Here is a 22,167-nt window from a genome sequence, read left to right as displayed (position 1 = left end):
TACAATATTATTGACTATATTCCATATGTTGTACTTTATATTCTCTATTGACTATTTTGTGTTAATGAATCATTAGTTAACCTTAATTTTGACTTCATCAGGACCTTGGTCAATCTATCTAGAAGCAGAGAGGCTTCCAAAGTGTTGGTCAAAGCAGGAGACTCTTTAACACATATGTGTGGACACAACATGTTTACATACATTTATAAATTTGTAACCAGGGAAATGAGCAGCTTTTACATAAAAAGGCTGTTTTACCTTGATGTCTTTTATGTTGTATAAAATGAAGAGGTGAACAGCTTTCTTTCTTGGATACTTGAGATTTAAAAAAGTACAAGAAATATCAGACTGAAAAGTAACATAATAGATAAGGTATGGTTATTGTTTATAATGAAAAATTCCCGTAGTTCTTTGTACATCTACATAATACTTAACGTTCCTGAGCACCATAAATTATTAGCATTTTACATCATAAAGTTGTTATGCATTGTTTGTGTTGGTCAGCTTCCAGCAGCTGAAGGGAAAACCAATCATTCACTGAAGTGTTTATTTAATGGAAATTGGCTATTTGATTTTAATTTCAGTAATTTAATTTCTAAAGGTAAGAGCATAATAGAAAATCCAGTTTTCTCTTCTGAATATTGTATCTGTGGCATGGTAGATTTAAAATTATAGTACGGACAAAAAGAATGTAGACAGAAATAAGTACATTGAATAATTACACAGATAAAATAAGAAACTTGGCAAGTGACTTATGTGACATGCAAAGCAGCTTGGCAAATGTGGTTCATGAGTGAAGAGGAAATTGGTTGTCAGGTTATGCCAGGAAAGGGATACTGCAGGAGACTATGGGAGCAGAGGAGCTTGTTGAATAAACAGAGTATTAAAAACATTGGGAAATTCTGAGTGCCATGGTTAGAAGGAAGCTGGAAGCAGATTTTACTAATTCATTCATTCATCTGTAGACACAATGAGGACCTCTGACTATGTCTCTCACTGTGCTAGGCCATGGAGGCAAACACACAAGTCAGTCTGGTCTCTGTCTCTAAGTGGGATGGGATGGATATAAGATTCTGAATCTTGGGAGCTCTGAACATGGAGCAGAGAGGTAACAATTGAAAGTATGAGTATGAAGATGGAGCAGAACAAAAGGCCAAGTGTGGGCCCCAAGGAAGCCCCAGAAAGGTCAACGAGTGTTAAGTATTACTAGATGAATAGAACTTATAGAGTAAAAGTTGAATGAGAGGTGAGAAAGTTGAGATGTTTGGATGATAAATTAATGGGGAAAGTGAATTCAAGTGAGAATTTCTGTTTTGTTTTGTTTTTCAAGAGGAAAGAATTGTGCAAAGGGGGAAATGCAAGAAGAAAAAGAGGACCTTAAAGAATAGGAGAGAGTAAGATTGCCTGGTGGAGAAGAGGAGCATAGAAACAGGGTCTATCTAGGGAATAAAGTTGGTTTTGGGAGAGGGAAAGACAGCTTAGGAGGTAAGGATCATCTATACTAATAAAAGCCTAGGTGGCCCTTGTGCCCTCACGTGATGCCCTCACATCATCACAAGATGGCCACCCCCACGTTGTCACAAGATGGCCACCACAAGATGGCCACCACAAGATGGCCACCACAAGATGGCCACCACAAGATGGCCAGCAGGAAAGGGCAGCTGGGGGCGACCGGGCCAGCAGGGGAGCAGTTAGGCATCAATTGGGCTGGCAGGGGAGCAGTTGGGAGCAATCAGGCTGGCAGGCAAGCGAGTGGTCCCAGATTGGAGAGGGTGCAGGCTGGGCTGAGGGACACCCCCTAGTGCATGAATTTTGTGCACCGGGCCTCTAGTGTAGACATAAATATGGTTGTAGTTTAGAGGATGGTGGTGCAGGAATTGGAAGTAATAGCTTGAGAGATAGAATGAAGTTGGGAAAGAAGCCGGAGGAGCTGCAAGAAGCAAGATTTCCTAAGGAAGAGGGTCACAGCTCTGGTTCTGATTCACTGAATGATGGACATCACAGGAGGGTGGATAATGTAATCAAGGTGAATGATGGGGAAGGTGGTCTTAACCAGTGATGGAGAGGAGTAATCTCCAGGGGAGGATGTTGGCACAGTCCAGGCAAGAAATAACTGGTTCGTAACTGAAGATAAAGCAGAAGGAATTATTTTCGAAAATAAGAATATAAGAATAGCAAGATTTGTCAGCTGTCCAATACAGTTGTCACTAGTCATGTGTGGCTACTAGCACTTGACATATGGCTAATCTGAATTGTACTGATATGCTATGATGTAAATTATGCAACAGATTTTAAAGACAACATGAACAAATATTCCAGTAATACATTTTATATTGATTACAAGTTAAAATGGTAATATTTGAGATATTTGGAGTTAAACAAAATTTATTATTAAAATTAATTTCACCTTTTCCTTTTTAAACATGGCTTCTAGAAAATGTACAATTACATATATGGCTCATATTATATTTTTGCTTGGCAGTATGGTTGGAAGGTCAGTAAGACTGGGGTGGCCACTGGGATACAGAGTATTGGTACAGGGTAGAGTTGTAGAAAAACAATGATAAACCCTTTGCACCACATTTAATTTGAGTTGGTAATTAGAAATGCAGGCAGTGATACTTGTCAATGAAGTGCTGCCCAGCTGATTCAAACAGCAGGCTCAGAGTGCATTTTGTTGTTACCTGTCTGCTATGGTAAATATCTACCCTCTTAAGTGGTACAACTGGGACAGGTAGTGGGTTGATTAATGGAAAAAAAAACAGTGAAAGAAGAGAATTATAAAAGCATGAAGTGTAGCCCAGCTGGTGTGGCTCAGTGCTTGAGCATGGACCTAAGAACCAGGTGGTCACCATTCAATTCTCTGTCAGGGCACAGGCCCGGGTTGTGGGTTCGATCCCCAGTAGGGGGAGTGCAAGAGGCAGCCGATCAATGATTCTCTTTTATCATTGATGTTTCTATCTCTCTCCCTCTCCCTTCCTCTCTGAAATCAATAAAAATATATTTGAAAAAACATAACGTGTTCAAGCACAATTTTAATAATTTATTTTAACTTAAAACATAAGCATATACTCATCCATTGGTTGGTTGCTGGTTGTAGCAACATGGCCTTTTAAAAATCATAATGCATTTTCTATCATTATCAGTTTTAGTTTCTTCAAATTAGAGAGGCAAGTTTTTTTTAAAAAAAATATTTTTTTATTTCAGAGAGGAAGGTAGAGGGAGAGAGAGGTAGAAACATCAATGATGTGCTGCCTCTTGCACGCCTTCTACTGGGGGTTGAGCCCTCAACCCCGGCATGTGTCCTGACTGGGAATCAAACCGTGACCTCCTAGTTCAGTGGTCGGCAAACTCGTTAGTCAACAGAGCCAAATATCAACAGTACAATGATTGAAATTTATTTTGAGAGCCCAATTTTTTAAACTTAAACTTCTTCTAACGCCACTTCTTCAAAATAGACTCGCCCAGGCCGTGGTATTTTGTGGAAGAGCCACACTCAAGGGGCCAAAGAGCCGCATGTGGCTCGCGAGCCGCAGTTTGCCGACCACGGTCCTAGTTCATATGATGCTCAACCACTGAGCCAGACAGGCCGGGCAAAGGGACAGGTTTTTTAACCAACCTAAGAACAGAATCTTGAGAGACTTTTATGAGTTTTTCTCAGTCTTTCACTGTTTTCTCATCTATACCTAATTCAATTTTAAATATTAAAGTGTTTCCAAAAGCATTCAACTTTTTTTCTACCCTTGTATTTATCAGTTTACCTACTTTTTTTATCACACAAGTACAAGTAAAAGTGGTATGAACATTTTGGTGACATGCCTGACTGACTCTTGGTATATATACAATGCAGTGATGAGAGAAAAGAAAGAAATGAGAGAGCAGCCCTCGCCCTGGTCAGATACATGGGCATCCGTCAGTGCACTTCAGAGTGTGAACGGAGGTTGGCTAAGAGAATTTCTTCAATGCTAACAAGGAATGACAGGCACTGGTGTTTGGAGTTCAGAAGGCAGGAGGAAGGATTCTGAAGCACCAATGCCTGGACGGGCACTGCAGTGGCCAGTAAGAGGGTATTGTGATTGGAGAGTTTGTCCCAACAAGGAGTGAAAGGACACAGAAGGCTTCCATCTATTGACCACTCACTTCTCTTGTGCCCACCCGCTGCAGGCACTATTTCATGGAATGCTCAGTGTCCCTCATTTTCAGATGAAGTTATTGAGCAATCTCTGAAAACAATAGAGCTTGGATTAGATTAGAACATTGTTCTGTTAAAGTTGAGATTTGAGAGAAAATAGAAAACACACCCTTTGTTTAAAGAGCCAGCTGAAGGGCAGCACAGGACTTCCATGAATAATATGTTGTTTACGTGTGTAGTTACTAGTTGATACGGCCCACCGAGCCACAAACAAGTGTGGTGACCTTAAACAGCTAACATGAAAATCTTAGCCTTCCAATTTCTGAAGTTATTGGTTTTTAGCTACTCTGTTTTCTTTTTGTAGGTTTCCAAGGTTGCTCTTTTGGGCTTGATTTTAGAAGCATAATTATAACTCTGGTTCAAACTTCTGGACCATGTAATCAAACACAGGCTAGTCATGGCGGAAAACACACAGTTCTTAGCTCTGCCTGCATTGACAAGGAACATGGTTGGATCCAAATTCAACTGAGTGGCAAGTCTTTATAGTGGCAGCTTTCCCCAAAATACTCCCAAAGAAGATCCATGCAGCTGTGGGAAATGGAGACAGTCAGTGGGTTTGGGAGCCAGCCTCTATAGCAGCATTTTTTTAAAAAAAAATCCAACGAAATCATTTAAATATCTGAATCCTATTCTAGGAGAAAAGTTTTAGTGTGTTTTTTTTTTTTTTTTTTTCTGCCTGGTGGAACTACTAATGGGTTATTTATTTGTTTAGATTTGTGCTGTTCTTGAATCAAAATGGCATCTCATCAAAATAACATCTGCTCCAGAGTTGCTCCAGGAGTATCAATCCCCTCTAAAGGCTGAGTATTAAAGCAGTGAATGAATTTATATTTTTATAGTAACTTTGAGAGGGGACTGGAGATATTATCTTTCATGATCAGAGTTTTTTTTTTCTGTAATAGGATTTAATCTCTTTATTTTTTCTTTTATTCTTGGAAGAAGGTTCTCCAGCCCTAATCAAGCTTCAGCTGACTGTGGTCCTGGCCAACATCTTGGTTACAACCTGGTAAGAGACTGAGCCAAGAACCACCCAGATAAGCTGTTCCTGAAAGACTTAATCTTAATACCAAACTAAATTCTTTGTCTAGCGCACCCCCAGACTTGTACTTTATATATATTTTTTTCTGGAAGAATCCAGGAACGTGCATAAATACAATGAACAACAGTATCTGCAAACTGATAGAATGATTTTTTTTAAAAAAATTCTCTTAACCCTCAAAGTTAAAGTGTTCAGTTTGCCAGCCAGATCTTGTAATAAATGCAAATCCATCCCTTGGGTTTGTGTTTGAACTATCAATACAGTTATTAACGATGCATCATGAGGTGAAGGCCAGTGGTTGTCAATATTTCCCTTTTGTTTCTTTCCTTTTTTCTTTTTCTTTTTTTCTGGAACATTCTCTACTTCTTGGTGCATCAAGATGGAAACCCAGGTCGGCTTGGACTAGATGTCACTTTAGAAGGCTCCACTCACAACCCAAGAGTATTTCTTCCACACGCCAGGTCTTGGATTTCTCAGTGATAGCCATGTTCCCAAACCCAGTCCTCAGCTGTCATTCCACCTGGGTCGTCCCCGGAGCCATCTGGCTTCTGACGTGGTTCTGAGCCCACAGATAACGCAGGCGGCCGCGCAGATTAGCATCATCTGGCGGGCGGCCCCTCCTGCAGTGGTTTCTCCTGCGGCTCCCCTGGCTCGGCGGCCGGTAGTGCAGCCCGCCCCGCGGCTTCGCCCCTCTCCTCTGGGTGGCCCCCGCGCGCGGGCTGACACTCAGTCCACCCGGGAAGGTGAGACGCCAGGAGGCTGCTGCGGAACCCGCCGACCTCCGCAGCGCCCGCCAGCTCAGACCCGGGAGGGCAGACAAAAGAGGCCGCCAGCGCAGGAAGGCAGGGGCTGCGGAGGGGACGCGATGGCCGGGCGAGGAGGCCGGGCGATGCTGGCGCTGTGCGCGGCGCTGGCCGCCTGCGGGTGGCTGCTGGGCGCCGAAGCCCTGGAGCCCGGGGCGTCCGCGGCGGGCATGCGGCGGCGCCGGCGGCTGCAGCAGGAAGACGGCATCTCCTTCGAGTACCACCGCTACCCCGAGCTGCGCGAGGCGCTGGTGTCCGTGTGGCTGCAGTGCACCGCCATCAGCAGGATCTACACGGTGGGGCGCAGCTTCGAGGGCCGGGAGCTGCTGGTCATCGAGCTGTCCGACAACCCTGGGGTCCATGAGCCTGGTAAGCGCGCCCATCCCTTGAGGAGAGCCGCAGACGGTTGCACTGGTGGCGGTTGGGGGCAGGAGGGAAAGGTGGGCCCTGGGGTGCCCTGTGGAAAGGGGCGTCTGGAGTGGAAGGTGGGAATTAGGGGGACTGATGGAGATGGGGATGAACCTGACCTAGAGCGCTGTGGCTTGCTGGGTTCCAGTCTCTGCTGTCCTCCGTCCCTTCCCGGCCCCAAACCCTCCCCCAGCAGTTCGGCCACCTTTGGGGGAGCTTAGGCCAGAGAGGAAAGGAGCACGTAGCGAGCAAATCTATGGCTCACCCACCCAGCGGTCACTCTCCCTTTGCTGTATCAAAGACCCGAGGGGATAACAGAATCCTTGCAGACAGGTGTAAAAGCTAAGGTGCAGAAGGCAGGGACTTACAGAAAAGAGGAAGAGTTGTTTGTATGTATTTCCAGAGGACCAGCTTTATTGGATTCCGCAGGCTCTCCATACCCTTCTCTACCTCTATGTGTGTATTACGCACAGGAGCACTGTGGATGCTCAGGGAATGTGAAGGATATTGGCAACGTTGGGTAGTGGTGTGTGCAGACCTGTAGGCCTCCTCCCAGGATGGGAAAGTGGCCTTGACAGGCATTCGGATTTTGAAACTGGACTCAACCTTTCTCAGCAAAAAGAAATATTCTATTTTTTTTTTCCCTGCTTTTGACACTTGGCATAAGTGGTTGGTGACCAGCTTTTTATTTCAGATGTTGTTCCCTTATACCTATCTTATGCATCTCCATCCAGAGTATTTTAAGGCACGTTTTAATTTATGTTAAATGTGATTTATTTAGTATTTATTAGAGGTATTTAAAACAGTGTTCTTGGGGCTTTTTAAGTGTTTCTACTCTTAAGAGTTATAATAAGGCCTAGTCTTCTGATAGTAAAGGAACTATTAATCTTGGCAGATTTTTCAAGGAGATTATATGAAAGCTCACATTCACTTTTGTTATCTTGTTTCAAGTTTAGCAGTAAAAATCTATCATAATATTACTGTTAGAATGTGATATGCTTTTGAAAATGAAAACAATACTTATTTTGCTTGAATATCTGGAATGGATGATTTGTCAAGATTTGTAAATTCTCTTTCAGATTGCAAGCTCTATGAGGTAGGGACAGTATCTCCAGAACCTAGCCCAGATCTGCACACAGCAGGCACTCACTGCACAGTATTAAAAAAAAGAAAGAATCAGTCATTTGCTGAATAACCCACTATTTAAAAATATAATGTTCTATTTTTCATAAACACAAAATGCACAGATTTAACTCGTTTTACAAAGGCGAACTCAAATGTTTTTACATTATTTGCTTTATAATTTCTTTTTAAATGAAGCGAATTTTAAGTTCATGGAATTACTGATTAATGTCTAGTCATTATATTTTTATTTTTTTTATTATTTTTTTTTAGAGAAAGAGAGAGAGAAACACTGATGTGAGAGAGACACATTGATTGTTTGCCTCATGCACACGTTCAGACTGGGGCAGGGGATCAAACTTGCAACCCAGGTATGTGCCCTTGCCCAGGAATCATTGTATTTTTATTAAAAAAAAAATGTATTTTATTGATTTTTTACAGAGAAGAAGGGAGAGGGATAGAGAGTTAGAAACATCAATGAGAGAGAAACATCGATCAGCTGCCTCCTTCACACCTCCTACTGGGGATGTGCCCCCAACCAAGGTACATGCCCTTGACTGGAATCGAACCTGGGACCTTTCAGTCCGCAGGCTGATGCTCTATCCACTGAGCCACACCAGTTAGGGCCATTGTATTTTTAAAGGTAGGAACTATTATGAACACTAAATAATCATGAGGTTGATTCCCCTCCCACCCACCCCACTTTTAAGAGGAGATAAGTAAGTTAGAAATCTTCGGGGAACTAGTGTTTAATAAACACAATTCAACTGAGTCAATTTGAAAGATCTTATTGGCTTTATTCAACAATTCATGAATTGGACAGCAGACCGAAAGGAGCTCCAAGGAGCTGTACAAAATGAAGACTTCCCGCAGAAGGGAGCGGGAACAGGGAAGTTATAGGCAAAAAAAGTGAGTTGGTTATTGCAAAGTTATTTCCTTTAATGGATGGCAAAGGCTTATCAGGCAGCTGACCTAACTAGTGCTGATCAATCAGGTGATTCCAGATTGACTGGTTTAAGATTCTATTTCTGAGAGAGCTGAAACTGTAGTTGTCTTGGTTTGCTGACATGAGGCTTAGCATAAGTGACTCCATTTGGGGCCTGTTGTATTATTTTTAACACTAGCAAATGGAGAGGTCTGATTAGTATATAACTTTGATAGTACTGGTATGAATTAACTTTTTTTAGGAGGTTTTGGAGAAATGAAAGTGTTTATTCTTAGATGGCCTTCAAATTCCTTTCAGGTGAAGATATTTTAAGAAACGAGAAAGGAATACCCATACTTATTCTGAGGTAGAAATAGATGCTTTCAGTTTTTTTGAGCACCTGCACATTCTAGGTGGACCAGTTTCTATGGGATATGACATGATACACAAGCTAGTCCTTGCCCTTTGGGGAACAGGGAATCAGGAGTTTTAAGGACAGTGAAAAGGTATGTAGGGCTGCAAGAACTACATGGTGGGGAAGGTCTGGGTAAAGGAGAACAGAGACATTCGGTCAGGGGGATTTGGTCGTTGAAAAGTGGATGACAAAAAAGTAGGAAATATATTTATAGAACGCTGACTATTGAAATTTACCAATTCCAGTGTGGTTCGTATAGGATCTATGTTTTAAGTGCCCCCTGCTTTTGAAAGAGAGCAACTGCCTTAACTATTTTCACCTTATAAGTGCTGTTTTAACACGTGATTAAGTTAGTAAGAAGTGATATTTAGCTTGACAAATTCATTTACTAGACTAAAACTTGATGAAGTTGCCCATATTCATTTTACCTTCCCAGTAAGAGAGAGGTATCAAGTTTGCTACTTTTCTTAATCTAAATTCTTTTTCTGGATTAAAAAATGTAGCTAATGTGTCAAGGGTTTAGTTATCATAATAGAAAAACTCTCCCGAAACAAAACAACATATTCACCTAAAGCCTTTCCCTGCGGCAGAACTGGCAAGTGAGTGGTTTACCTGGTGAGATCAGTGGATATGGACAGAAGGTGTTTGTTGATACCAACAGCTCTTGCTGAGCAGAAAGAAGTGCTTTATCATACTTGTTTGGTACCAGGCTGCGGTCCGAGTTTGAACTTACCTCCTGAGAAAGATTCATTCTCTCAGATATTCTACATTAGGATCATCAAAGGGGAAAGAAAATTCCATTTTGAATTGATCAGTGAGGACTCTCCGTACTTATTCTGTTATGACACCAGGGAATCAGCTTGATTCTTGACTAGCTGAATCTTGGGTCTTTGTTTTCATTTTGTATCACTTTGGAGGCTGGCAAGAATCTATTGGTGAAGGGTTGTGGGTATAAGCCATCCTCAGAAGAACTGCAAGTGGTCTTGACACCAGTCTCATCTCCTCACATATGGTGACTCCGGACCTCAGATGTGGGACTGGGATGAAGACTAGGCTAAGGTCGAGTCTTTACTGTCAGACTGCCTCTTGGATGATTCTGGGTGCTCAGATGTGTTCCGTTAGATATGATACCTGCCAGGCCTCATCATGTTCCCCATTTTTCTTTATATTTTATACTTTTAAAATATTTCTACACGTAGGGACTTAGGTGCTCAAACCCAAACATTTGCTCTCCTAGGCAGGCATGTTCGTCATTGCAATACTCATAACAAAACCCTTTTTTTTTTTTTTTCATTTATGTCAAAGCAATGGAATCCATGTTCCCAGACCTCTCCTCCCAGAGTTAAACATGAGTTAAGATTAATTTGTTTAAGCCTCTAATTCTTTTACTTGTAGTTTAAGATTGTTCCTGGGGAGTAAGTCTTATTTATAACTAAAATGCTATCTTAGGAACATTCTTTAGAGCATAGATGTTTCTCTCTCAAAGACTGGAATGATTATTTTGGACCTATTCCTCCCAAAATCTGTTAAAATTTAAAGTGTATGAAGGCCAGTATGCATTTGCCAAATATTGTGATGGAACATTTAATACTGGCAAAATTTCTATAAAACAAACAAACAAAAAAGAAATGGGGATTTTGGTTATTTTATATGGCTTCTTTTCATACCAGATCAATATGTATTAGTGGAAAATGATTACAACTGAGTGACAGCTTTGTAGTTGGTGAATATAGATGTTAGAATCTGGAGAAGGATATAGATGTACCACATGTGGTCAAGAGTTATTTTTAGACTCGAATGAGTCAGTGCAACTCTTGCCAGAAATAATGTACTTGATTGACTTGTGATTGGCTAATGGAAGAGAGAAAACTGGGTTGGCCCCTAGCATTATATCCGATGCTAAGACAAAGTAGGCAGCTTTCTGCGGAAACTGACTTGAGAGGTGGAAAAGGAATCACCTGCCAGCATCTTCCTTATTGGCATCGCCTACGGGTGAAATCCCTGCCTTTACAGTCACTTCCTTTAGGAAAGATATTTTTGACAAATGCAAAAATAGCCCATATAAGGAGTGACACATAACCCAGCTTTTCTCAAAGTCTATTCAATGGAACGTTAGTTCAGCTTGGTTTGATGTTAGCTAAACAAAGATAAATAGGTTTGTGTATTACAGGATTTATCAGAGCCCTTAATATGCCAGTATTTGTTTCAGATCTCCAAGTCAGATGTATTCTAGATGGTATTTTCCTACCTTCTTTCACCATGGCACCTTTTTTTTTTTTTCTTTTTTCAAGGAGCTTGTCTTGTAATTAGTGTTACACTAGTTTGAGAAACACAGTGTTAGTTCATTATCATTCATTACCATATTATGAAGGATTAATGTAGTAATTCTTTAGCAGAGAGACTCATATAGAAAATTCTTTATATATTTTCCTTTTTTTTTTTTTTTTTTTTTTTTTTTTTTGCCCATAAAGTGATTTATGTAGGGCAAGCTCTTAAGATATGCTTATTGACTTGAGAACATAATTCTGAGGCAATAAGGCATAGGACAGATAATTTTGACGGGAAAGATCAAAGTAAAAAATGCCATCCAATTCTTTTTTTGTTAAGTAGCTTCATGCTTTCAACTTCTCTTTGCCCCCTTTTCTTGTCTATAAAATACGGATACTTTAAAAACTCATACCTCACAGAGTTGCTGTGAGGCCAAAGTAGAATAGTACATAGAAAAGAATTTAATGAAGTTGCTTGCATCTGGTTATGAAGATGAGCTAATTTGTTACAAATTTTCTTCACTTTCAGTTGGCCTGGGAAATGTGCTCCAGGGGCCTTGCGTTCATTCAGAGTAGGCCTGCTTGGCTGTGTCATCACATGAGACCTGCTGAATGCTCACCTGTTACAATGGTTTATTGCATCAGCCCAGCTGAAGGCCCAAAGGACTTTTACCTTCTCAGCACCGTTTCCTTGTTCACAATTGTTTGCCCTCTATTGATTTTTAAAATGAGGGCCATTTCTGCTTTTATGCGGTTTGACATCTTGCTTTACTTTATTCAATAGGAACAGTGAAAGTGTTCATCATTATTTGATAACTAGAGGCCTGGTGCATGAAATTTGTGCACGGGGGGCGGGGGTGTCCCTCAGGCCAGCCTCCACCCTCTCCAATCTGGGACCCCTCGAGGGATGTCCGACTGCCCGTTTAGGCCTGATCCAGGTAGGATCGGGCCTAAATGGGCAGTTGGATATCCCTCTCACAATCCAGGACTGCTGGCTCCCAACTGCTCACCTGCCTGCCTTCCTGATTGCCCCTAACCGCTTCTGCCTGCCAGCCTGATCACCCCCTAACCACTCCCCTGCCAGCCTGATTGATGCCTAACTGCTCCCCTGCCAGCCTGATTGCCCCTAACTGCCCTCCCCTGCAGGCCTGGTCACCCCTAACTGCCCTCCCCTGCAGGCTTGATTGCCCCCAACTGCCATCCCCTGCTGGCCTGATCGCCCACAACTGCCTTCCCTTGCAGGCCTGGTCCCTCCCAACTGCCCTCCCCTGCTGGCCATCTTGTGGCAGCCATCTTGTGTCCACATGGGGACAGCCATCTTGTGTGTTGGAGTGATGGTCAATTTGCATATTACTTTTTTATTAGATAGGATAGAGGCCTGGTGCACGGGTGGGGGCCAGCTGGTTTGCCCTGAAGGGTGTCCCAGATCAGGGTGGGGGTTCCCTTGGGGCATGGGGCAGCCTGGGCAAGGGGCCTATGGTAGTTTGCAGGCCGGCCACACCCCCTGGGGACCCAAGCAGAGGCCCTGGTACCTGGGGTTTATTTATCTTCTATAATTGAAACTTTGTAGCCTTGAGTGGAGGCCAAGGCCGGCCAGGGCTGTGGGAGCTTGGCTTCCTCCATCGCCGGGGCCAACTCAAGCCTCCTGCTCTCTCCAGCTCTGTGGCTGCTGCCATTTTTGTTGGGATTTATTTATCTTCTATAATTGAAACTTTGTAGCCTTGAGTGGAGGCCTGGGCCTGCCAGGGTGTGTGGAAAGCTTGGCTTCCTCCATTACCGGAGAAACCCAAGCCTCCTGCTAGCACCGTGGCCGCAGCCATCTTGATTGGGTTAATTTGCATACTCGCTCCTGATTGGCTGGTGGGCGTGGCTTGTGGGTGTAGTGGAGTGATGGTTCATTTGCATATCACTCTTTTATTAGATAGGATGTTTTTATGGTTGTTTCTTCAGGTTATTAAATAAATCTAGGGCAATTCCAGCGGCTACTTTGGCAAACTAACTTCTTTTCTTTTCTTTTAAAACTTATTTTCTTTTCCTTTTAAAAAATATTGATTTTTCACAGAGAGGAAGGGAGAGGGATAGAGTTAGAAACATCTATGAGAGAGAAACATCGGTCAGCTGCCTCCTGCACACCCCCTATTGGGGATGTGCCCACAACCAAGGTACGTGCCCTTGACTGGCATCGAACCTGGGACCCTTCAGTCCGCAGGCCGACGCTCTATCCACTGAGCCAAACCGGTTAGGGCTTAAACTTATTTTCTTAAAGAATGCAGGATGAAACTGCTAGGGACCTGACTAATTTATTTTTTTACAAACAGTGTAAGTGAAAGATATTTGAAACTGTCCTTGTCATCCATCCCTACTTTTCTTACCCCCACTGGGGTCCTTTTAGGCAGAATAGTGGAATCAAGGGAGATCCCTGGGCAAGTGGCCCTGTCCAGTAACACTTTCTTTGTGCTTACACAGTTCTTTGAATAACTATAATGTAAAGGTTTACAGTATATGCTTTGATGTCAGGGGATCTGAATTCAAATCCTTTTTCTTCCTACTTTCAACTAAATGCTCTTGGACAAGTCACTTAACTTGTAAGTAATGAATTCATCAGCTATGAAATGGTAATAATGTGATAATTAAATGAAGTAGTAAATATAAAGTTCTTAATTCAATATGTGTCAACAATTATTATTATCTTTATTATGGCACTTTCCATTTTTGGTCTCAGTGTTCCCCCCCAGTAGACTGTGAGGTTCATGTGGTCAGGGATTGTATTTTGTTCATTTCTTTATCCAAAATGTCTAGTAGCATGCTGAAGACATAGTGGCCACTCAGTGAATGTTCGTAGAATAAATGAAGTTTCTCGAACAAAATTGTGCATCACAAAACAAAGTCATATTGCAGATCAGTGTTGACTTTAGGTATCCTAGCATGGCAGAAGTTTGAAACAAGAAAGGATAGAAATAATGTTTTTCTTGAGTATGTACTGATATTAATGTAATGAATCCAGTTTGCATAATGGAGAGATCCATCAACTGCTTGTGTTTTTAGGTTCAGTGATGTGCTTGTTGTGTTTGTTGTCTGTGTTAACTGCACTAGTTTGAGGCCTTTTTCCTATTTAATGAATATCCAAAGTACCATTGTAGGAGGAGGTTTATCTGAAAGGTAGCTGATGGGTCAAACAAGCTCCAATCTGAAACATGTTTAAATGTGCTCTTTCCTTCCCTTTTCGTTAATTACTGAATTGCTGCCAGTCCATCGCTGGGAATGTTTCTCTTTCTTTTGAAATTCAGGATATGGTGTTTTGTAAGCAATCCAGCAGTCGGCTCTTTCTAATGAAATGTGGCCTCAGAGAAGAGCCTGTGTGTATTGCCAGTACCTTTTATTATTTCCAAACGATTTATCTACATCTTTAACTGTCTCCAATTTTGTAATCTTTGAAGAATAAGGTGGCTTATGGAAGTATTGATTACAGGGTTGATTCTTTAAAAAGAAATGAGATAATTATGATAATAAACCCTGGAACAACTTTTTACTGCCAGTAAATACTTTGTTTTTGAGAAATCTGTTTACTATGAAATCACTGCTGAGCATGTGAGCTCTAGAATAATAATGTTATTGACCTCTGTTTCCTATACCGAGGCTTTGACAGGCCAAACTCTAAGTATGGACTAGTTTAAGGGTTTTCAAGAGGTTTGGGAGAACGGGTATGGGCAAGTATGAATTGGAGGCTCTTGGAACTTGGCCATTTATAATGGGGGGCATCAGCACTGGATCTTCTTGGAGAAAAGGGCTCTGGTGTTCAAGTTCTGGTTCTGTCCTCATCTTTGGTTCCTTCTGTGTGTGTTTGTGTGTGGGGAGTGAGGTAGGGGTGGTGAGACTCTGTTTCCTGGTGCAGCTGGAGGTCAAAGTTCTCTCTTTGGTGCATGCTCTGTCTGCATGATTTGTGTTTTTGTTCTGTTGTCTCAGAAAAAACAACTCAGTATCATGTTAGTATGACATAATTTTGAGCTGGTCCTGTGATAATAATAATACCCCTTATTTTTAAGACATTTGATTTCAAACAAAGGATGATTATTTTAAAAATGGATGCAGAGCACTTATTTTTAAAATGAGACTAAATATAACCCTTACCAGGTGGCTAAAAAAACCTCTGGTTATTCTGTGGTTATGAGCATCAAGGTAGTTGGGAAAAACAACAATTACCTCATGTGTTTTCATATGCAGACAGCTACTCATATGTTCAGACCCCAAAATGATACTTTACTCTTCCCATATAGTGTAAAGTATTCCAAACCAGAAGATCTTTCCTTACTATGCAGCTGCTATTCACTGCCATTGTGTAATTCCTCCCCCCACCCCAGAAATATTTTATTTCTAGAGCTCAGTTCAACAGCTTGCACAAATCATAAGCTTTGATTATGAGTTCAGGATAGTAGCACTTCAGTGTAAAAGTTGGACTGTCACCTCCCGGACCAATGGCCCGAGTACTGCCCCCCTCTCTTTTCTAGCCAACGGGTAATTTTTAGAACAACCTTTCTTATGACCATTAAAAATTTCTGTGTGGCAATCCAAGCTAAAATCAACTTTCCAATATGAAAAAAAAGTAAGCTTTTGTCAATATAGCTAATACAATTTAATTTAAGGTGTATTTAATGAATATCCACTATGGGTTTTACTTTATCTGTCAGTCACTCCTTTAGGCAGAGCCTTTGCATGTATTGAAATGTGTTACTTCATTCCTTGCCTTGGATTCACTCTTTAATGCACATTGAGCTTAACTGACACACTGCTTGTAGTCACATTTTGCAAACTAAAATGTAATTGTTGCCCATTTTGTGTTTTAGGTACAGTGTTGGACAACTGGTTTTAAAGTACAACAGTCCTATTGAAATAGTTTTATTTGTCTCAAGCACGGATTTTTTTTAAGTTTATTGGAAACCGTTCTTATTCATGGTGGGAACTCAGTAAATGTTAAGCCAAATTTCCCACATAATCAGCATCGTGGGATCTAAGTTAACACACTTTTGGAAATTGTATTAACTTTACAAAATCAAAAGGACCTTTATAGCACTCAAACAATGAGAAATCCACTTGTTAAATGTATTTTCTCAAGGATCAGATTCAGCTTTTGGAATACATTAATGAAATACAAAATACGGACAGAAAATTCTTATGTGAATATTGTATAGATGTATAGTGAATATACGATATAGACAAATCGATTAACATACATATAGACATATAGATTTTGTCTAGGCCTTGATGATGGCAAAATAATCATGAGTAGAACAGTCATTTTAAATTATTTAAAATTTCAAATTGGTGTAAGTATTTATAGATTTCACGCATATCTATAAAATAGCCTTCATTTCTCTTGTTTTTTATTTCTAGCCATAGCTTTTGTCAGGAATTGATGAGGTTTTTCTTTTGTCTAAGTGGCTTGCTCTTTTTTAAAACAATATATTTTTATTGATTTCAGAGAGGAAGGGAGAGGGAGAGAGAGATAGAAACAATGATGATAGGATCACTGATCGGCTGCCTCCTGCATGCCCCCTACTGGAGATTAAGTCCGCAACCTGGGCATGTGCCCTTGATCGGAATCGAACCCAGGACTCTTCAGTCTGCAGGCTGACGCTCTATCCATTGAACCAAACCAGCTAGGGCTAAGTGGCTTACTCTTTTTTAAAAAGAATTATTTCTCAAAAAGTTTTTTCTTTCAGGAAGTTTTCTTGGGTTATTCGCTTACCAGGGTTTTACATATTTGGCCAAACTTGCCTTTATTTCCTTGTAAAGATCCTAACTAAGGTATACCATCTGAGATAGGTTAGGAGAACCTAACAGATTAATGTGGGCCAGCAGTTTCTCCTCTTTCTCCTTCTTTGGATTTTCTTCTCTTCTGTGGATATCAAAATAAGACAGTAGTTATCTGAATATCAATTGGAAGCCTTGGTCTGATACATTTGCATCATAAACCCAAAGGATGTGATAGGTTCATTTACTCTCAACCATTGAATTCTGTATCTCTCCATCTCCTTATAAACAACCTCCAGGTTGGTCCTAAATTAACTTTTTCATACCTATCACAGGTGAGGAATTGGATAGTACTTATCTTTATGGGGACTTAAAGATATAGGAAAAGTCTGCCTATTGTTGAAAAGAAGTGTTTAAAAGAAAAATTAGGAATGTAAATTTTCTTGTTTTCTAAAAATTTTATCACAATGATTTTAATTCCCTATAAAAGCCCTGGTCCCGGGTGCCAGAGGGAAGCCGGTGCTGGCAGCCGGGGGAAGGAAGGCCTACTCTTGCACTAATTTTGTGCATCGGGCCTCTAGTTGTTGCATAAAAATACAACTGATTTCTGGATATTTAATTTGCAGACTGCTACTTTAGTGAATTCTTTTATCAGTTCTAGTTGTTTTTTGGTGGAATCTTCAGGGTTCTCTATATATAGTATTATATCATCTGAAATAATGATATTTTTACTTCTTCTTTTTCAATTTGGATGTCTTTTATTTTTTCTTCTTTTCCCATTGCTGTGGCTAGGACTTCCAGTACTATGTTGAATAAGAGTGGTGAAAGCAGACATCCCCATCTTGTTTCCTATCTTAAGTGAAGCATTTATAGTTTTTGACTATTGAGTATGATGTTGGCTGTGGGTTTGTCATATGTGGCCTTCCTTATTTTGAGGTATGTTTCCTCCATTCCCCTTTGCTGAGAGTTTATATCATAAATAGATGTTGGATTTTGTCAAATGCTTTTTCTACATCTATTGATATGATCATGTGACTTTTATCCTTCATTTTTTTTTATGTGGTGTATCACATTTATTGATTTGTGGATATTGTACCAACCTTGCATCCCTGGAATAAATCTCACCTATCCTAGTGTAGAATCTTTTTAATGTATTGCTGGATCTCATTTGCTAATATTTTGTTGGCAATTTTAGCATCTATGTTCATCAGGGTTATTGGCCTATACTTTTCTTTCTTTGTAGTGTCCTTATCTATCTTTCTCTTGCTGCTTTAAGATTCTCTCTTTGTCTTTAACCTTTGTCATTTTAATTATGATGTGTCTTTTTTTTATTTTTTTATTTATTTATTTTTCAAATTTTTATTAAGGTATTATATGTGTACATATCTTACCATTGCCCCTCCCCACCCCACTCCCATACATCCCCTCACCCCCCAATGTTTTGCATCCGTTGGTTACTCTTATATGCATGCATACAAGTCCTTCAGTTGATCTCTTATTTCCCCCACCTCTCTCTAACCTTACTGCTGTAATTAGACAGTCTGTTTGATGCTTTACTGCCTCTGTAACTATCTTTTGGTTCATCAGTTTATAATGTTTTTCATTATCACCAAATGAGTGAGATCATGTGGTATTTTTCTTTCATTGACTGGCTTATTTCACTTAGCATAATGTTCTCTAATTCCATCCAGGTGCCTACAAATGGTAGTAATTCCTTCTTTTTTATGGCAGCATAGTATTCCATTGTGTAGATGTGCCATAGTTTTCTGATCCAGTCATCTGCTGACGGGTACCTAGGCTGTTTCCAAATCTAAGCTATTGCAAATTGTGCTGCTATGAACATAGGGGTACATATATCCTTTCTGATTGGTGTTTCTGGTTTCTTAGGATATATTCCTAGGAGTGGGATTACTGGGTCAAATGGGAGTTCCATTTTCAGTTTTTTGAGGAAACTCCATACTGTTCTCCACAGTGGCTGCACCAGTCTGCATTCCCACCAGCAGTGCACAAGGGTTCCTTTTTCTCCGCATCCTCGCCAACACTTGTCGTTTGTTGATTTGTTGATGATAGCCATTCTGATAGGTGTGAGATGGTATCGCATTGTCGTTTTGATTTGCATCTCTCGGATAATTAGTGACTTTGAGCATGTTTTCATGTGTCTCTTGGCCTTCCTTCTGTCTTCTTTCGAAAAGATTCTATTTAGGTCTGTTGCCCATTTTTTTATTGGATCATTTATCTTCCTTTTATTAAGTTGTATAAGCTGCCTGTAGATGTTGGAAATTAAACCTTTATCAGTGATACCATTTGCAAATATGTTCTCCCATACAGTGGGGTTTCTTGTTGTTTTGTTGATGGTTTCTTTTGCTGTGCAAAAGCTTTTTATTTTGATGTAGTCCCATTTGTTTATTTTCTCTTTGGCGATGTGTCTTGCTGTGGGCCTCTTTGGGTTCATATTGTTTGGGACTGTCTGTGCTTCCGGGAGTTGTGTGTCTTTTTCCCTCATGAGATTAGGGAAGTTTTCAGTCATTATTTCTTCAAACAGGTTCTCTATTCCTTGTTCTTTCTCTCTCCCCCTTCCTCTCTCTAGAATCAATAATAATAATAAAAAAAACCCCAAAGCCACATATCTCTTTTGATAAGGATTAAAAAAAAAAAGGAATTGAATATAGTAAATTTTTTTAAAATATATTTTTATTGATTTCAGAGAGGAAGGGAGAGGGAAAGATAGAAACATCAATGATGAGAGAGAATCATTGATTGGCTGCCTGCTCCTTGCCCCCTAATGGGGATTGAGCCTGTAACTCGGGCATGTACCCTTGACTGGAATTGAACCTGGGACCTTTCCATCTGCAGGCTAATGACCCTCTATCCACTGAGCCAAACTGGCTAGGGCTGAATATAGTAAATTTATATTTACAGTTAAAATTTTTAAAGATAATTTAATTTAGTGAGCAGATCTCCCTTAAAGGTGATTACAGAATTTGCTGTATTTCTAAATAGGTTAATATGTTTGTAAACTTAACTTAAATGTTTATGAAAGGACTAAGATTTTGAATTTATAATTCTAATAAATTGAATATTAATTTAAAAAAACCAAATTAATGTCCACATCTTTTCTATTTACATAAGTCACCCTCCAAGGGGTGACTCTCAAAAAGCTTGCATTTAACATTAGTTTCAGTATATAGTGGATCAGAGCTCAATTCTGAAAGTAGGGGTCCTGCTTCCACTGAAAAAATGTTGTTTCCAAATGCATGAGCTATAGCAGATTTTGGAGGTGCTGAGCATGTGCAAAATACCTGAGAAAAACGCCTTCCTCTATGTGTTAATGCATGGGGAGGATTCTATAAGCTTTCCTCAAATTAACTTTTTCAAATTATAACAACTTCTGGGCTGAGTGTTGCTTGGAAGAGTCACCTCAAAATGCTTACCTGATCTTTGGTTTGTTCCAGTGTTCCACTGTCCAGTGTAGCATATGGGATTAATAGAGTTTCATGTTTTCGTACATGTGAGTTACACACAATTTTACTGCACCTCTCAAACCCATTCAGCTCCTAATTTGCTCTCCAATGTTCTCTGTGGACTGAACTGGAAAAACTTTATTATTAGAGTACATTAATTTTACTCATGTGTCAGAATTAGTAGGTTGTATGTGGAGGACAACTGTAAGCCTTGCACTAGCATTAAAACCCATGAATTATGTGATAATATTTTAAATGTTCAGACCTCTTCTTTATTACTTCTAGACTTCTGCATATGCCTTTTATAATTGATTTAGATTACTGGATAGATAAGAATTGGGGGCACCTTATACTGTCTAAATAAACATTTTACCTTCTCTTTTGACTCCATTTCAATTAGCACAAGCTATATCTTAAAAAATAACATGTAACTCTCAGGAACACCAAGTATTTTTCTTAAATAGTTTTAAAACTCTTATTATTTTTGCTGTTGTTACTTTAATATTGAAGCTGAACTGTTGGTTCTTGTAATTCTATGAGCTGTATGTACAGGGAGAGGGAATGAATGAGAGTGTGTTTCTTAAATTAATGTACATATGAGTGAGACTGGCCGGTATTTTCTCCACATTTCATAGAATAAAGGTCATGTGTTCATTGACTCTGTAAAGACAGTTGCATAAGCAAGCATTTATATCTGCCAACATTGCCAAGAGGCCAAGAGGTCCTCATTTGTAGACCATACCACATTTTCCATGATGTTCTCAGTTTTCAGACCAGGGTAATAAGCACACTCTATAATAAAAAAGGCCCCACTAACAACTTGTGAGTATAAATCTCTCTAATTGAACAAATTACTAAGAAGTCTATAGACATTTGGAAATCAAATTCTGAGTAGTAGAGAGCAGTAAATGAAGTATATCTTCCATTACTATATATATAGTTATATTTATAGCGAATATCCTATATAATAAAAGCCTAATATGCAAATCAACCAAACAGCAGAACGACCAGTCGCTCTGACTTGCACTGACCATCAGGGGACAGACGCTCAATGCAGGAGCTGCCCCCAGCCCACAGGCCCCAGGACAGCCAAGGCGGGTGCTAGCGGGAGCCCCCCGATTGCCCCGCCAGTTGCCCGACAGATCAGCCCTGATCGCCGGCCAGGCCTAGGGACCCTACCCGTGCATGAATTTTGTGCACCGGGCCTCTAGTACTTATTTAAAATACTGACCAGTGCCTGCTTTATGTATGACATTCTGCAAATTAAAGAGATACTTATAAAAAAGGAGCAGCAAACAACAGTATTTTACCAAGTACTTAATATGAAAGTATTGACTCAAATTCTACAGGGAGTCAAGAGAGAGACCATCAGAGGAGGCCTTTCAGAAGCAGGTGGGGATTGGAGCAGGACTTCAAGGATGAATCACATCTGAAAGTAGAAGAGAGAACTTCATTCTGTGCCATAGAATATCATTCACGCTTTTCGTGTCTTTTTCTTCACTATTCCCAAAAGTGATGACATATAAATATTCAGTGTTGTGAGATAATTATATTACATTCACTTGTGAAATTTCTACCTTGTTAGAGAGAGTGTAATTTTTAGAGTGTTATCGTTTGGGGTAGATTTCCCTCATCATCAGGAGGATAAAACTATTAGGGATGGAAATTATGCTCACATTCTCCTTATATGTAAATTAAACATAGAATATAACATGATTACAGTATTGGTCAAATAATTATAAATATAATTATATTAAGCATGTATTATATTATGGTTATATTATATA

The 22,167-nt window shown here is 40.1% G+C and overlaps 1 protein-coding gene across 1 annotated transcript in view; it reads left to right on the top strand.

Moving 5' to 3' along the window:
- The first annotated feature begins 5,666 nt into the window (after positions 1-5,666).
- CPE (carboxypeptidase E) overlaps positions 5,667-22,167 on the top strand; it is an 84,842-nt gene continuing 68,341 nt past the window's right edge. The window contains exon 1 of the mRNA XM_080674232.1: positions 5,667-6,403. Coding sequence (XP_080530358.1) covers positions 6,097-6,403 — 307 coding nt within the window. The 5' untranslated portion in view covers positions 5,667-6,096. The remainder of the gene's footprint in view (positions 6,404-22,167) is intronic.

The sequence above is a fragment of the Plecotus auritus genome (assembly GCF_963455305.1).
Source record: "Plecotus auritus genome assembly, chromosome: 6".
Lineage (NCBI taxonomy): Eukaryota > Metazoa > Chordata > Mammalia > Chiroptera > Vespertilionidae > Plecotus > Plecotus auritus.
Note: the sequence above shows the minus strand (reverse complement) of the source record. Positions and strands in the feature narration are given on the sequence as shown.